The following is a 17,772-nucleotide window of genomic DNA, read 5'->3' as shown; positions in this document are numbered from 1 at the left end:
GACTGACAGCGAGCCACTCCTCTCCTCCCCTGCCTCTTCCTCCCTCCTCCTCCTGCTTGTGGTCTGTGGCCTCCCCGACTGACCTGGTTGTATGTCCGCTGGTAACCGTGGTCCTGGCCAGTCTGGTAGTAGGCATAGTCTCCTTGCTGGCTGTCCTGCCTCTGCCACATGCCTTGGGCGTCAGAATCCGTGCTCTGCAGAAGAAGGACAGGTGGCAAGAGGATCAGCAAGGAGGGGTGGAGGGATGGGGCACCCATCCTGATAAAATAAATCAGGCAGTCTCAGAATTCAGCCCTCCCAGCTTTCTCCTGGCATTTATTCATGTCGAGGGGGAGAATTCCCAGGAGGGGAAGAGGGGAACATCTGTCCAGTGATCTGACTGAACGCAGTGTGGCCACCCACTTCTTCCCTTCAGCCCATCTAATCCTCTGTTAGCCTCTGCTCTTCTCTCGACCTAATGTGCCTCAGAGATCACTCCCGTCTGCTGCTGACTGGCGGGAGAGGGAACATGAAAAAACTTCACGCAGGCGGCAGTGGGGAATGAACCTGAGGCTCAGGATCGGCAGCTGCTATGAGGGTGCTTGGGGAGGATGAGCACTGGCAGATGCTTCTAAAAGTGGGTGCGAGGGGGAATGGAGATGTTTCCACTCAGAGGGTAGCACTCCAACCCCTCGGAGGAAAAAAAGACAATGATGATAGTCTGCAGGCGTTGGGGCCGATCCAGGGAAAGCCTGGGTCAGCATGGGAAGGTTGGGCTTAAGGGCCTGGATCCAGGAGATCCTGTGTGCTCCCCTTTCCTCAGTCCCATGGCTGGGGTCTGGGATCCGGAGAGAGTGGACAACTGGGCAGATCCCAGGGACACCCAGCTATGGAGGGGGGCAACCTTCCCCTCTTTGCCCACCCCACCTCGCTCACCTGGTTCACTGCCCACTGGGCTGCTGCGATGGCAGTGCTCGCCACGGAGGCAGCACTAGCACGACTCCCATCTGTCAGGACCACGTCCCTGGAGAGGAGGGGAGAGGAGGAGAGGAAAGGGTGAATGATGGAAGAAGTCTTCCCACACCCATAGCACTGGTGGGGACGGGTCTATCACTATGTAACACTGGGGTACAATACTGGTGTGGACAGGTCTGTCACTGTGTAACACTGGGGTACAGTACTGTTTGGGACGGGTCTGTCACTGTGTAACATCGGAGTACAATACTGATGGGACGGGTCTGTCACTGTGTAACACTCGGGTACAGTACTGGTGGGGACGGTTCTGTCACTGTGTAACACTGGGATACAGTACTGGTGGGGACGGGTCTGTCACTGTGTAACACTGGGGTACAGTACTGATGGGGACGGGTCTGTCACTGTGTAACACTGGGGTACAGTACTGGTGGAGACGGGTCTGTCACTGTGTAACATCGGGGTACAGTACTGGTGGGGTCGTGTCTGTCACTGTATAACATTGGGGTACAGTACTGGTGGGGATGGGTCTGTCACTGTGTAACACTGAGGTTCAGTACTGGTGGGGACAGGTCTGTTACTGTATAGCACCGGGGTACAGTACCGGTGGAGATGGTCCGACATCGCAGGCACCCACCTCTTGCTACCCTTGGCGAACTCCACGTTGATGGTTTTGCCGTCTATGGTTAGGGGAGGCTGCAGTGACTGGAGGATTTGGAGCAGCTGAGATGCTTCCTGCGGACAGATGGAGATATCTGCTCAGAGGCACCCTTGAGACTGCGGAAAAACCCTGCCCTCCCCGCCGCCACCTATCCTGTCCAGCAGGAGTGTCCGTTAACCTCACCTCCCAGGGACCACAAATGAGACGAGGCAGAGGGTGGGTCTCATCACAATTCAATATCCTTCATCTACTATCTCCACCCCAACAGCAGCATGGGGACGGCAAAGATATGGAAACACAAAATGGTCGAGCTGGTGGGGGGGAGGGGCTCGATCTCACAGGGGCAGAGATCAGAACACAAACCTTGAGATTCGGAGAGGGAAGTAACTGACTTTGGGGGGCTGGGGGTGTGTGCGTATGCAGAGCATAGGTCATTTCCAGAAATTAGGGAGCGTGGGTTAGATTATCGAGTAGCCTGTCACCATGCTTTCTAGTCTGCGGGTTCAGCAGGGTGAGGAGGGGTCACCGGCGAGGGTGAGTGCATGAAAGGTTGGTCTGCGTGTCCAGCAGTCTGTCGAGGAAGCATATGGAACATTCGTTGCTGGAGAGGGCAGGTTTTCAGAGCTGGGCTTATGCTACCCGGGGGCACTGGCAATACCAAACTTGGATCAACGGGCGCGATTCTAGTCTCCTTACCAGAGAGATCAGCTTCGGGAGTGAGGGAGCCAACAAAGGGTAGGTCGATTCCTGAGATGAGGGGAGGGGTGAGGGTTTTAGTCCAATGGCCTGTGGGGGGGAATTCAAGTGGCCGTACCTGGAGTACTGGGCTTAATTCTAGTCTCCTTACCGGAGGGAGGAGAGAGAGGCTTCAGGATGGGTCGGGACAAACAACAGAGGGGGAGAGACAGCAGTGGGGAAATTGATCCCTGAGAATAGGGGAGAGATGGGGGTTTGATTATTGAGTCACCTGGGATCGTGCCTGCTGGAGTTTGGAAGGATGGCAGAGGGGTGTTTTCTGAAGAATTGATCCAATCAAAGCAGGGGGAGTTGTTGCCAAGGGCAGGGGTACAACCACATCGGAGGTGGAGGATGACCTGGAAGTGTCGGTGCATGGAATGATAATCAAAAAATTTATAACAAACATGTATATTAAACTGCAAAAAAAGGAGAATGAGGAAACAAATGGTAAAACTAAACAAAAATGGGAACAAGATCTAAACATAAATATAAAGAAGGAAACATGGGAGAAGTTATGCTCAGGAACTATGAGAAATACAATAAATACGAGGTTACATATGATACAATATAACTGGATACACAGGCTATATATTACACCTCAAAAGTTAAATAAATGGGACCCAACAGTATCTGACAGATGTTTTCGCTGTAAAAAGGAAATGGGAAAAACAATTCATGCAATCTGGACATGTGAGAAAGTGAAAAATTTTTGGGAAGATCTAAACCAGATATTAAATAAAATCACAAAAAGCAATATACCAAAAAATCCAGAGATCCTCCTCCTAAGTAACATAAAAAACAAAGAATTTGGACTTGATTTGGATGGTGCACAAAAAAGATTTGTTAGGATAGCCCTAGCTGTACCAAAAAAATGTATTATGTCAGCCTGAAAATTAGAAGATAACTTGAGAATACAACAATGGGGGGGGGGGACGTGGCAAGATGGCGTAAGGATCAGACGTACCTTCCAGTCCTCTCCTGACTCTATCTTATTGTTTTGTCTAGAAATGCCCGTTAAAATTCTTTAAAAGTTTAGATAATTTCAGTGCTGTTAATTTAACTTATGATGGTACAATTGGTGGAAAAGAGCAAAAAAAACGACAACAGATCATCAAAAAACTACATTTTCCAAAAGTTCAAGTTTTGGAGCCTACCTACAGAAAAGACACCGGGACTCAGCGTGAAATGGATCCCAGGAGAGAGGTACAGTGTTCGGATGTAGAGCTCTATGTTACATCGGTAGAGCCCTCTAAAGAGGGCGCCAAACAGCCTTTAGAACAAAGAGTTACTCAAAGGCATTTGTCAACTGTAGAGGTGGCGCTACAAACTGCATCTTTTGAAATAGAAGAACCTATACAACTTGATGTACTGGGAGAACTTAATACATTATGGACTGGGGAAAACCCTGGCCAGCGTCCTCCAGTCAGCTGTAGCTGGGGTTTCCACATGCAGTCATACTATAAGGAAGGCAACCAGAATGAAGGAAGGAACAGAAGATCTTTTGGTTATGCAGAAGAAGCAGGAATCTGTTGAGCCAAAATCTCTTCCAATTGAAAAGATTTATGTGAATCTTGAATCTAAATTATCTTATAAAATGCAGGGATTATCCAAGATTATGACTGAACTTGGTACTAGGTTTAATACTCTGGTGAAAATACATTCTCAACAGATGGCTGAGTTTGGAGCTTTTAAGCTTGAAGTGAGAGATAAATTTAATTCGTGTGAAGAAGATATAGACGAAATACGGGATCAAGTTTTTGATGTGACCAAAATGGTCAAAGACTTACAAACTCAAAATAAAAATTTGGTGAAAAAGATTGATTATTTGGAAAACCAATCCAGACGGAACAATATAAAGATTATTGGTTTGCCGGAAGGTATGGAGGGACCAGACCCAAGAAAATTTTTTACCGAATGGATTCTGCAGGTGCTGGGTCAAGAACATTTCCCGGAAGGTATAATACTGGAACGTGCTCACAGAGCCTTGCATAGAAGATCTATTTCAGGTCAAAGTCCAAGACCTGTTTTGGTTCGTTGCTTGAATTATTACGACAGAGAAATAATTTTACAAGTGGCTATTAGAAATGCACAACAGAGAAAATCACCCTTGATGATTCAAAATAATCGAGTTTTCTTCTATGCGGATTTGAGTCAAGAAGTTATGTTCCAACGACGGGAATTCAATCCTGCTAAAGAGTTGTTGTGGAAGAAAGGTTACAAGGCAACCTTTAGATATCCAGCTGTTTTGAAGGTTTTCCAAGATGGCTGCCAACCAAAGTTCTTTGATTCTCCAAAGGAAGCTATAGCATTTGCTCAAGAGCTGCCAATTACTCAGTTTCAACAGAGACATAGTCCGCCACGATCTCTAAGGAGACAAGAGATGGAAGAAAAGAGCCGTGCTCCAAGAAGGAATGGTTGTAATGGTGACTCGGCAGTTGGAGCTGATTAAAAGAAGAGTTGTCTTTATTTTTCTAATGTTTTTTTTAAAAAAAAAAGGATATTAAATAATGATGATGTTAGTTTAAGATGAAGTGAGAGTTGGGGGAGAGAACTGGATAGGCACTATTTCCTGAAAGTCATCTGCTACGTGTGAGTTATCTCACACCCATTTTTTTTTGGGAGTTACCGCATTGCACGGTTTAGATGGGAGGGGGTATTTTTTACCTCCTACCCATTTTTTTTCCTTTTTTTTTGTATTATTAGATTAAAGAGTGAAGGGGTTTTTTTTTGTTTAAATATAAAAAAAAGCATAAGAAAGTATTTGATTGTTTAAAAAATTAAAAATTGATGTGGTTTTTTTGTAAAGTTTATTCAGTAGATAAGGAATATTTGAAATTTAAATGTGAATGGGATGGATAAGTTTTTTTTATATTTTTTCTTTAATTTTAAGGTGAAAGGAGTGGTAATTCTGGTGTATATTATTTTGCTATTTTAGTTATAGAACGAAGGGAATAATGGTGAAAGTTATAAATTGAATTATACAATTCTTAATGAGGCTTGAATTTTGTTTGTGGTTTATGCTCCATTTGTTGAAGATATAGATTTCGTTGTAAATGTGTTTTTATTATTTTAACGTAATGATTGGGGATATTTAAATGTGGTATTCGAGCTTTTATTGGATAACTATTCAAGAGTAAAAGGGAAAAATGGTGGAAGAGTACTAAAATTGAATTGTACAATGCTTAATGAGGTTTGAATTTTGTTTTAAGATGGTGGTTTATGTGACTAATATGATGATAGATGTGAAGTTAGTTGATATTTGGTGAAGGTTTATCTCTATAGAGAAAGTTTTTTTTCATCTTTTTTTTCCATGTTACAATTTTTTTTAAGAATTGATTATTGTTTAAGAATTTTTGATAATGTTACTAACTTTTCTAATTTTTTATATTAAATTTGAGTTAAATATATGTTTCATCTTAACTCTGTTAAATATATGCATTTAAGTTTGATTTAAATATGTTTTTTTAAGTCTGATATCTTAGTATTAATTACTTTTCTTTTTGTTAGTATTTTAATCGGTTATGTTTCTGTTTTTTTTTGTAAGTGGGTTTTTCTTTTTCTCACATATATTAACTTTATTAATTCTTCACTCTTTATTTTTGGGGGGGAAAGGGGGGGGTTGGACTAATTTGAGTTGGGTTATTAATGTGTAATAATTATTGGGGAGGGTATAGTTTATTTAGATTACTGATACTGTATTGTAATTTTATTATTTTATTCTTAATTTTTTTTAATGTAATTCATGTTATAAAATCTTAAATAAAGTTTAAAAAAGAGAATACAACAATGGTATATAGAAATGAATAAATGTATTCCATTAGAGAAAATAACATATAATTTAAGAAATAATATTACAATATTTGAACAAATATGGGAGCCATACATGTAACACAATAGAGAAAACCTACCGGGGACATCTACCACCTAAAATGACAGAAGGAGAAGGGAATGAAAAGAATTGACTCAGTGGAATTTCTTGTTTATTTTTATTGAGTGACAATTGTTTGACGGGTTTAATGTATCTTAGATTCTGAACTTTAAATGAATGGGATGGGAGGTAGGGAGGGTGGGATGGGAAGAGGGAGGGGGGGAAGAAAACGACACTGTATATATTTGAAAAGGAAAATGTATGTATCTTGATCAATGTGGTTTATAGTGTGAAAAATAAAAAATTTTAAAAAAAGATGGTGGGTGAAGGAGGGGGGGGGTGGTGGAAGAGAATGAAGGGCAACAGGGCTGGGCAACGGGGCTGGACGGGGGAAGCAGGTGAACTACACCCCCTCCCTCCCCCTCCCTCCAAGGGAGAGGCAGCAACTCACCACAATTGTCGAGAGCTGTATGAAGGCGAATCCTCGGTTCAACTGCGTCTGCTTGTCCCTGATCAGGCGCACGTTGGAGGGCGAAAGGACAGCGTACGGAGTCAGGGCGCTCAGGATGGCGTCCAGCGTGGTGTGAGGGTTCAGGTTCCGCAGGATGACAGCTGTCAGGGGACGAGGAAGAGGACATCAGGGAGATGGTCAGACCGGTCCAGAGGAGGACAGCCAAACAGCCGGACACGACCTTAAACAAGGACAGGGCTGTCGTGGAGTAATACTGCACAGCTAAGGCACATCGGCCCACCATGTTGTGCCGACTCACTTCCCCACAATCTATCCCTCACATATAACCCTATATTTTTCAGTCATTCAAGTGCCAGAGGCTTTTAACTGTCTGCTGTTGTTTAGGCCTCAACCATCAACCCTAGCATGCCTCCCCTCACTTTGTGCAGAGGTCCTTTGTATTTTCCACTGTCACCCTGGGAGAAATGTGGTCCATCTAACTTATCTCTGTCTCTATATGATCTTTACCACCCCTACCCAGTCAAAGGAAATGGCCCGACTTGCCCTCGCCAACCAAAAGTCTCACCCCACTCTCAACCCATGCCATCCATCCACATGTCCCTCCCACACTGGTCTGCACCACGTCCCTCTAAATAAGTGGGTTTCAAACTTTTTCTTTCCACTCACATCCCACTTTAAGTATTCCCGATGCCATTGGTGCTCTGTAATGGATTACTTAAGGTGGGATGAGGGTGGAAAGAAAACGTTTGAAAACCACTGTTTTAATCGAACTTCATTGACTCGTTATGTGCATGGTTTCAGATCTCCAAAGGAAATGGACCAATTATAACTTTTCTCAAGCAAAATATTTCAGTAACAATTGGGTCTTGAGCAGTGATTCTCAACTTTTTCCACACCCACATCCCACCTAAACCCATCCTTGACTAATCACAGAGCACCCATGACACAAGGATTACTTAAAGTGGAATATGAGTGGAAAGAAAGTTTGAAAACCACTGCTCTGAACCCATCCCATCCGTGGATCCGCCCATCTCCACAGCAACTCTGATCCCTCTAAATTTGTCCAAACATTGCAAGTCCCTTCCTCAACCACCCCCCCATCACCAGGAGCCTGTTCCAGAGAAAAAGTTACTCTTCAGGATTCTGGTCTATTAACCTATTAGCTTGTGCTCATTCCCTGCCCCTTCCTCCCTCCTCTCCTCCACCCTCTGCCCCTTCTTTTCTCCTCTCCTCCACTCCTTGCCCCTTCCTTCCTCCTCTCCTCCACTTCCTGCCCCTTCCTTCCTCCCTCCTCTCAACCCCTGCCCCTTCCTCTTTCATCTTCTCCCTGCCTTCCCTCCTCTCCACTTCCTTCCCCTTCCTCCAACCCCCAGAAACGCATGCTAATGGGAGCTCCTGGGTTCCTCCAGCAACGTTCGTGTGTTACACGCGACCCTGGGGTCCGCAGACAATCTTAACATAGACAAGGCCGGTGGGGACCTGCACACAGGTGGAGAAATGCTCCCTATCACTGCACTTACTGTCGTTGGCGTTCTCATGGTGCTGGGCATGGAGCGGATGCTGCTGGTGAAGCTGCGGTGGCTGGAACGGTTGGGGCAGCTTTAGCAGAGGGATGGGTCCGTCCAAGGGAGGCTCCTGTGGGTCCTTCACACCTGGCACCAGGCGCAGCTCGCCTTCTGGTGGTTGGGGAAGGGAGAAGAGAGAGGAGAGACGACATAGGAGGGAGAAGGTTATAGAGGGCGGGTGCACTAGCTCGGGATTGCTGGAGACTTCTCATGCAGAGCAAATAAAGTAGTGGAGGATGGCAGGGACCCGAAGTCTCAGGCAATTGTTGGTCAAGTTGGATATTTACAGCCGGTCAGAGTCCCTGGGTGTTGACAGACCAATGGCAATAAACCCAAGCTGCTTCCCCGCCTCTCTCTAACCCCGGGATCACTCAGCAACTCCCCCAACCCCGGGGTCACTGGGCAGTTACGGGGAGCAGGAACCTTGGCTGATTCCCCCCTCCTCTCTAACCCTGGGGTCACTCAGCAGTGACGGGGAGCAGGGACTGTGGTGGAATTCCCCCCCACCCCAACCCCGGGGTCACTGGGCAGTTACGGGGAGTAGGAACCTTGGCAGATTCCCCCCTCCTCTCTAACCCTGGGGTCACTCGGCAGTGACGGGGAGCAGGGACTGTGGTGGAATTCCCCCCCACCCCAACCCCGGGGACACTGGGCAGTTACAGGGAGCAGGAACCTTGGCTGATTCCCCCCTCCTCTCTAACCCTGGGGTCACTCGGCAGTGACGGGGAGCAGGGACTGTGGTGGAATTTCCCCCCCACCCCAACCCCGGGGACACTGGGCAGTTACAGGGAGCAGGAACCTTGGCTGATTCCCCCTCTCCTTTCTAACTGGGTCACTGGGCGGCACCTTGCAGGGTCAAGAACAGATTCTTGCCAACAACTGTAAGATTTTTGAACTACTCCTTCTTGCACTAATCTGGGACATAAAATGTCTGCCTGCACCATTGCAAATTCTTTTATTATCATCTTTTTAATTTAATTATGTTCTACTGTAGTTGTTTTCTGCAAGCAAGAATTGAGTACTACGGCAATAAACTCATTGTCACCCTTGTTCCCATACTGGCAACCCTGGCCTGGATCTAACCTACTGAGAAGGGCTCGGTTAGCACGGCATGTTACAGCGCCAGCGGCATGGGTTCAAATCCGGTGCTGTCTCTTTGTACATTCTCTCCACCACCCCCATCCTGTCACCTGCATGGGTTTTCTCTGGGTGTTGGACGGCTCTTGGAGTTCAGGAGGGACCTCATAGAAGCATTTGGAATGTTGAAAGGCCTGGACAGAGTGGATGTGGTAAAGCTGTTTCCCACAGAAGGAGAATCAAGGACCAGGGGGCACAACATCAGGATTGAAGGCCGCCTATTTAAAGCAGGGATGCGGAGGAATCTCTTCAGGTAGAGAGTGATGAACCTGTGGAATGTGCTGACAAGGGTGGCTGTGGAAGCCAGATCATTGGATGCAACTCATGCAGGGAGTGAAAGCTATCTGAATAGTCAGGGTATCAAAGGTTATGGTGAGAAGGCAAGGGATTGGGGTTGAGTGGGGAAATTAATCAGCTCCTGATGGAACGCCGGAGTGGACTCGATGAGCCGAATGGCCTGCTTCTGGTCCCAATTAGGTGTAATTGGGTGGCAATTAAAATTTTAAATAAACTTCACACTTTGCGGGGATCGAGTCCATCTGCCCTATCTCAGACCAGCTCTGCGTCCAGTCAATGACATATGTAAACGTCGGCCCGGTTGGCGTAGCTGTTAGTGCAACACCTTTACAGTGCCAGTGATCCAGACCAGGGTTCACATCCCGGGCTGTCTGTAAGGGGTTTGAACGTTCTCCCCGTGCTTGCATGGGTTTCCTCCCAAAACATTTGAAGTGTACCAGGGGTTGTAGGTATAACTGGGTGTAAATTGGGCAGCATGGACTTGTGGGCCAAAATGTGTGACTACATTTTATTTTAAAGTTAAAACCTTCTGGCCACCCTCCAGACTACCCACTGTAAACTAACCAAGCCTCCCTACCACTTCCTCAACTGGGTCATCTATAATCGAGAGCGAGGGGTGGCCGTGGCCAACAAAACCAGAGAAGGGGGCAACAGGGCCTCTTGGCGACACTGGGAGGGAGGGTACAAATAACCCAGATCTGCGGGGTCAAGGACCCGCCGTCAACCTTGACCCGCTGGAGTTTTCCAAGAATCTGGTCGAGAGAGAAACAGTGAGGGAGACCCTGCCTTGGAATGATAAGCATTGACTGTCCTGCTCCCCCTCCCCTGTGGACATTGCCCAACTAGCTGAGCCCCCTCACAACGATCTCTTTCCTTTCTCTGGAGCCTGGCACCTGGAAGTCCCATGTGTTTCTGGCGCCTGGAGATTTTGGTTTTCAATTTTTCAGTCCTGGAGCCACTTACCAGACTTGGGAACGCCGCACTTGAAACATTTTTCGCGCCGTTTAAAATTCTGCACTCCACACTGAAATCGAGAGAGAGAAGCACAGCTGAAAGACAGCAGTCACTGACATCCTGAAAGATATCGTGGGAGCAGCGGGATTTGAATCTATAATCATTCTGGTCAGTTCTGGCGTCACACACAAAACCGTGTAGATCAATAAAACGGGTGTCACTGCAGGGAAATGTCACCAGTGTTACACTAAACTACATTTAGCTGATGCTATCAAAGGCTGAAACAAAGTCGAGCATGGAACTGGAATCAGACAGAGTGAAGATCCCTCTGCACCGTCCTGTCACAAACTCCTGGGGTCGAACACAAAATGAAGCTCCCTTCATCCCGTCAAACACTTCCAGGGTCAGACTCAGAGGGAAGCCATAGTTTACATCACTGGGAAGGAATTTGGAAGAGAGAAAATTGCTCTTGTTGCTAAAATCTTAAGCCGCTTTCAGGTGCTCGGACGCAGATAATGTGCCGGCAGACGTGGCTGGGTGAGTGCAGCTGGGACGTTCAGGTGGCAGCAGAGAGGACGCCTGTCACCTGAACATGCCAGCAGAAGGAGAGCCGTGTCTGAGCAAACGGCAGCTCCTGTGGACTGTGGCCGTAGTCCCACTGCTGCTTTCAGGTGCAACGGGGGATTCTCCGAGCCGGAAAATATACCTACAGGAGGTAAGTGCTCCTCCTGGCCGGGTTCTCCACTTTCAGGTGGCCACCCGACAACCTGGAGATTTTGGGGTAGAATGGGCGGCTTTACAGTCGGGTATTTTGGCCACCTGAAAGCGGCTTTAGAGAGTGAAGAAAGATTTGTGTTAGTGCTCTGAAGGGTTTTTCATGAAGAAGAATTTGCTGCTTTGTGAGCTTAATCTTGCTTTTCCAATGACGTGGATCGAGCAATTGGCTGGCAGCCTGCCAGGGTGGATCTCCTCCACCGCAAAACACCAGCTTTTTGCCTAATCTGCTTGCTAATATCTCAACATTGGAGACTTCCCTGCCTGTTCCTTTGTTTGTTAACCTTAGTGGTTGGTTAATGAAGGTAAATCGGCGATATTTCGAAGGCCTGGAAAGGTTGGAAGATTACCCGGGAGCCAACTCTCACAGTGGTCAGAGAACTTCCCTTCAATCAAAACAGAACTTTCTTTCTCATACTGGATTTTGTACTGTTTCAAATATGTCCATCCAGTCTCCTGAAGGACCTGGGCCCTCCAGGAGTTGTGCTGCAGCAGCTTCAGTGGCCTGTGACCCGGAATCCTTTTTGGATCGCTGAATGATGGAAATGCGGTGAAGATCTACTTGCCCTCAATTCTCAAGGCTGGAGACGGCATAAAGGCGATGGTGAGGGTTATTGGCCCCTCAGCCATAACAGCAACTGCGAAGATGGACAAGAAGGGTGACATCTGTAAAGAAGAATTTATTTTAAAACTGCTAACGTGGCGACCTTGGCTATTAGTAGGGGTTGAGGTGGGTAGGATGTTCCTGCAGGTGGACCTTTTTGAATCTGCTGTGGGCATAACCTTGCGGAACCAGGATGACACAAGGGGGAGGTTTTGGTTGGGGAGATGCGCCCCCAGCCTTTGCCCCCTGTCGAGGCCTTGTGCCAGAACAGGAGCACGCTTTGTTGGAGAGGCCTGGGGGCTGAGATTAGGATGAAAGGGGGAAGTTACTGGCCCAAAGGCCAGACCCTGGGGATTCCCAGGAGTTGTCCCTCCTGGTCTTGGACTAGTGCAGTACCATGGGAACAAGCCAGAGCTTGAGGGATCCCAGGACCTGGAAACATTGGAGCCATCATTGGGCCCGGTCTACAGCAGTGGGGACCTCTGCTGAGCAGCCTGCAATGAGTCCATTCTCTCAGAAAGAACAAGAAGAGGGCCACTCCACCACTGCTCCTGGAGCTGGGATGGTGACAGAGGTGAAACCAGCAGGTAAGCTTGAAGCACCAACTGTTCCAAAACCAGAAAATTAGCTGGTCACCAGTAGTAGGTGTCCTAAGGAGGTGGAGATTTACCTCCCCTCCATGACAGTGAGACGTTGGACACTCTTGTCCACCCTGATGTGACTCCATGTGTTACGGAAGAGGATATTCAAGGTTTCATAGAACGCGACAGCACAAAAAACAGGCCAATCAGCTCTTCTAGTCTGTGCTGCCCATCATCACCCTAGTCCCACTGACTAGCTCCCATTCCATAACCCTCCAGACCTCTCCCATCCATGTATTGATCCAATTTATTCTTAAATCTTATGATCGAGTCTGCATCCACCACATCAGATGGCAGCTCGTTCCACACTCCCACCACTCTGAGCGAAGAACTTCCTCCTAATGTTCCCCTTAGTCCTTTCCCCTTTCACCTTAAAGCCATGTCCTCTCGTATTTATCTCTCCCAATTTAAGTAGAAAAAGCCTCCTCGCTTCCATTCTGTCTAAACCTTTGATAATCTTATAAACCTCAATCAAATTTCCCCTTATTCTTCTTCGCTGCAAGGAATAAAGTCCTAACCTGTTTAATCTTTCCCTGTAACTCAACTCTGCAGACCTAGTAAATCTTCTCTGTACTCTTTCAATCTTACTGATATTGGTCCTGTAGTTCAGCGCCCAGAACTGCACACAATATTCCAAATTTGGCCTCACCAATGTCTTAAACAACTTCAACATAAAATCTTAACCCCTGTACTCAATACTTTGATTTATAAAGTAAAAAACTTTCTTTAGAACCCTGTGCATTTGCAATGCCACCTTCAGAGAATTATGTATCAGTATTCCTAGGTGTCTTTGGTCCTCTGCCCAACCATTTACTGGGTATGTCCTTCCAAAAATCAACACCTCACACTGTCTGCATTAAACTCCATCTGCAACGCCTCTGATCTTCATATCACATGCAAACTTGGTGATCCAATTTCCCACATTATCATCCAGATCATTGATATAGACAACAAACAACAATAGTCCCAGCACCGATCCCTGAGGCACACCACCAGTCACAGGTCTCCAGTCTGAGAAGCGACCATCCACTACCACTCTGTTTTCTCCAATACAGCCAATTTCAAATCCAGTTTACGAGTTCTCCATGGATACCTAGTGTCTGAACCTTCTGAACTAACCTCCCATGTGGGACCTTGTCAAAGGCTTTACTAAAGTCCATGTAGACAACATCCACAGCCTTTCCTTCATCTACATTCTTGGTAGCATCCTTGAAAAACTCTACAAGATTTGTTAAACATGACCTACCATGCATAAAGCCATGCTGACTGTCCTCAATCAGCCCATGGCTGTCCAAATACCTCTATATCCTTTCTCTCAGAAATCCTTCCAATAATTTACTGACATCGTACTGATGTCAGGCTCACTGGCCTATATCTACGTTTATTTGCTGTAAGGTTTCCTTATTGACTTATGTGGCACCATCATTAAGGCCAAGTTGGCTGCTGCCCGCTGGCTGCATTTGAAGGGCTCATGGCGTCGCTACGGAACATCCCGAAAAAGGGGAATGAGTGGCGCAGGGTGAAGGATTTCCTGGAATCGCTGATTCGGCACCATAAGGTGCAGAGTAGCTCTGTCATCTCCCAAGGGGGAGATTGGGCAAGAATGACAACAACTAATATGCTCTTGCTATGTCAGTACTGTAATGGTAACAGCGAGATAGGGGAGAGGTGGGAATTCTGGGCCACAGAGAAAGACATGGGGAATTTTCACTCCTTCAGGCTCTACTAGGATGTGGGTAAGGCCTACATCTGATCCTTCTTGGAAGGTACACGGAGGATAAAATTTTAATTTGACATGATGTTATGTGCATAGTTGGACTGAAATGTAGTCATTGCTGCACTGTTTAGTTTTGATGAATAAAAACATTTTGATTAAATAAAAAAAGGAGTCGGACACAGAATGAAGCTCCCTCCGCACCATCCCATCACACATTCCTGGGGGTGAGACACAGAGTGAAGCTCCCTCCGCACCGTCCTATTTCACACTCCCCCAAGGGTCGGACACAGAGTGATGCTCCCTCCGCACCATCCCATCACACACTCCCAGGGGTGCGACACAGAGTGAAGCTCCCTCTGCACTGTCCCATCACACACTCCTGGGGGTGGAACACAGAGTGAAGCAACCTCCGCACTGTCCCATCACACTCTCTCCGGGGGTGGGGCACAGAGTTGAGCTCCCTCTGCACCGTCCCGTCACACGCTCCCAGGGGTCAGACATAGAATGAAGCTCCCTTTTCAGAGTCCTGTCACATGCTCCCTGGGGTCGGGCACAGAATGAAACTCTCTCTGAACTGTCCCATATCACACACTCCTGGGACGGACACAGAGTGAGGCTCCCTCTGACACACCCTTCCTCACCGTCCCTCCCACAGCACAGTGCTCACATTGCACAGCCCCAGTAACCACACGCTGCACCATCCCTCAACCTGCCGCTCCCACAGCAACGAGGACACCCTGGAGGAGTACTGAAGATCAGGAATATTGGAGATGAGTCACTACCTTGTTACAGAGCCAGTCCTCGTTGGCCTTCGGCTTGGGGTCACTGTAGTACATGGAGACCTGTTGACCATGGATAAGCAGGGAGTGCTGCAAGAAACAGAGGAGTGACAAGCTGAGTCACTTGTTCAGAGTGACAGTTCCCACCTTGTACGACAAGTGAAACAACCTTTCTGCATGGAGAGGAAATGGGATAGAAAGTGGTGGAGGAAAGAGAGAGGGGTGATGGGGAGTTGGGGGGGCGAGAGAGAGGTGGGGGGGGAGGGAGGTGGGGGGGGAGGGAGGTGGGGGGGGAGAGAGGTGGGGGGGAGAGAGGTGGGGGGGAGAGAGGTGGGGGGGAGAGAGGTGGGGGGGAGAGAGGTGGGGGGGAGAGAGGTGGGGGGGAGAGAGGTGGGGGGGAGAGAGGTGGGGGGGGAGAGAGGTGGGGGGGAGAGAGGTGGGGGGGAGAGAGGTGGGGGGGAGAGAGGTGGGGGGGAGAGAGGTGGGGGGGAGAGAGGTGGGGGGGAGAGAGGTGGGGGGGAGAGAGGTGGGGGGGAGAGAGGTGGGGGGGAGAGAGGTGGGGGGGAGAGAGGTGGGGGGGAGAGAGGTGGGGGGGAGAGAGGTGGGGGGGAGAGAGGTGGGGGGGGAGAGAGGTGGGGGGGAGAGAGGTGGGGGGGAGAGAGGTGGGGGGGAGAGAGGTGGGGGGGGAGAGAGGTGGGGGGGAGAGAGGTGGGGGGGAGAGAGGTGGGGGGGAGAGAGGTGGGGGGGAGAGAGGTGGGGGGGAGAGAGGTGGGGGGGAGAGAGGTGGGGGGGGAGAGAGGTGGGGGGGAGAGAGGGGGGAGAGAGTGGGGGGGAGAGAGGTGGGGGGGAGAGAGGTGGGGGGGAGGAGAGGGTGGGGGGGAGAGAGGTGGGGGGGGAGAGAGAGGTGGGGGGGAGAGAGGTGGGGGGGAGAGAGGTGGGGGGGAGAGTGGGGGGAGAGAGGTGGGGGGGAGAGAGGTGGGGGGAGAGAGGTGGGGGGGTGAGAGGTGGGGGGGAGAGAGGTGGGGGGGAGAGAGGTGGGGGGGAGAGAGGTGGGGGGGAGAGAGGTGGGGGGGAGAGAGGTGGGGGGGAGAGAGGTGGGGGGAGAGGTGGGGGGGAGAGAGGTGGGGGGGAGAGAGGTGGGGGGGAGAGAGGTGGGGGGGAGAGAGGTGGGGGGGAGAGAGGTGGGGGGGAGAGAGGTGGGGGGGAGAGAGGTGGGGGGGGAGAGAGGTGGGGGGGGAGAGAGGTGGGGGGGAGAGAGGTGGGGGGGAGAGAGGTGGGGGGGGAGAGAGGTGGGGGGAGAGAGGTGGGGGGGTGAGAGGTGGGGGGGAGAGAGGTGGGGGGGAGAGAGGTGGGGGGGGAGAGAGGTGGGGGGGAGAGAGGTGGGGGGGAGAGAGGTGGGGGGGAGAGAGGTGGGGGGTGTGGTGGGGGAGAGAGGTGGGGGGGAGAGAGGTGGGGGGGAGAGAGGTGGGGGGGGAGAGGTGGGGGGGAGTGAGGTGGGGGGGAGAGAGGTGGTGGGGGAGAGTGTGGGGGGAGGTTGGGGGGGAGAGAGGTGGGGGGGGAGAGGAGGTGGGGGGGAGAGTGGTGGGGGGTGGAGAGGGTGGGGGGAGAGAGGTGGGGGGTGAGGTGGGGGGGAGAGAGGTGGGGGGGAGAGAGGTGGGGGGGTGAGAGGTGGGGGGGAGAGTGGTGGGGGGGGAGAGAGGTGGGGGGGTGAGAGGTGGGGGGGTGTGTGGTGGGGGGGAGAGAGGTGGGGGGAGAGAGGTGGGGGGGGAGTGGTGGGGGGGAGTGGTGGGGGGAGAGAGGTGGGGGGTGTGGGGGGGAGGTGGGGGGGGAGGAGGTGGGGGGGTGGAGTGGGGGGGGAGTGGTGGGGGGAGTGAGGTGGGGGGGGTGGAGAGGGTGGGGGGGTGTGTGGTGGGGGGGGTGAGAGGTGGGGGGGGAGTGTGGGGGGGTGAGTGGTGGGGGGGAGAGAGTGGGGGGGTGAGAGGGTGGTGGGGGAGGTGGTGGGGGGGGAGTGAGGTGGGGGGGGAGAGAGTGGTGGGGGGGGAGAGAGGTGGGGGGGAGAGAGGTGGGGGGGAGAGTGTGGGGGTGAGAGGTGGGGGGGAGAGGGTGTGTGGGGGGAGAGAGGTGGGGGGGGAGAGAGGTTGGGGGGGAGAGAGGTGGGGGGGAGAGAGGTTGGGGGGGGAGAGGGTGGGGGGGGAGAGAGGTGGGGGGGAGAGAGGTGGGGGGGGGAGAGGGTGGGGGGGAGAGGTTGGGGGGGAGAGAGGTGGGGGGGTAGAGAGGGTGGGGGGGAGAGAGTGTGGGGGGGAGAGTGGTGGGGGGGGAGAGGGGTGGGGGTGGAGAGAGGTGGGGGGGAGAGAGGTGGGGGGGAGAGAGGTGGGGGGGAGAGAGGTGGGGGGGAGAGAGGTGGGGGGGGAGCCCAGTGAGAGGAAGAATGGAAAAGACTGCCACCTTTCAACTGTGGAACAAAGAGACCCGGCCCTGTGCCGACCAAACTCTCGCCTTCTGGCGCCACCAACACCGCTGGTAGGGAGAAAGGGCCCGGCCTCCACCGAGAGACCGCAACCCTGAGAAACCACACACACCCACACGCGCAAACTTCATCAATGCCAGGGGCTGA

General features: G+C 50.5%; 1 protein-coding gene across 1 annotated transcript in view; it reads right to left on the bottom strand.

Annotated features, from left to right (window-relative positions):
• Nucleotides 1–17,772, bottom strand: part of LOC138756871 (RNA-binding protein 10-like) — a 49,499-nt gene that overhangs the window by 19,973 nt on the left and 11,754 nt on the right. The window contains exons 8-15 of the mRNA XM_069923265.1: nt 17,644–17,719; nt 15,162–15,248; nt 10,653–10,713; nt 8,211–8,366; nt 6,670–6,830; nt 1,589–1,686; nt 916–1,003; nt 84–194 (exon numbers count right to left, since the gene is read on the bottom strand). Coding sequence (XP_069779366.1) covers nt 84–194; nt 916–1,003; nt 1,589–1,686; nt 6,670–6,830; nt 8,211–8,366; nt 10,653–10,713; nt 15,162–15,248; nt 17,644–17,719 — 838 coding nt within the window. The remainder of the gene's footprint in view (nt 1–83; nt 195–915; nt 1,004–1,588; nt 1,687–6,669; nt 6,831–8,210; nt 8,367–10,652; nt 10,714–15,161; nt 15,249–17,643; nt 17,720–17,772) is intronic.

The sequence above is a fragment of the Narcine bancroftii genome, chromosome 3 (assembly GCF_036971445.1).
Source record: "Narcine bancroftii isolate sNarBan1 chromosome 3, sNarBan1.hap1, whole genome shotgun sequence".
NCBI lineage: Eukaryota > Metazoa > Chordata > Chondrichthyes > Torpediniformes > Narcinidae > Narcine > Narcine bancroftii.
This window is presented reverse-complemented; position numbering and strand designations above follow the sequence as displayed.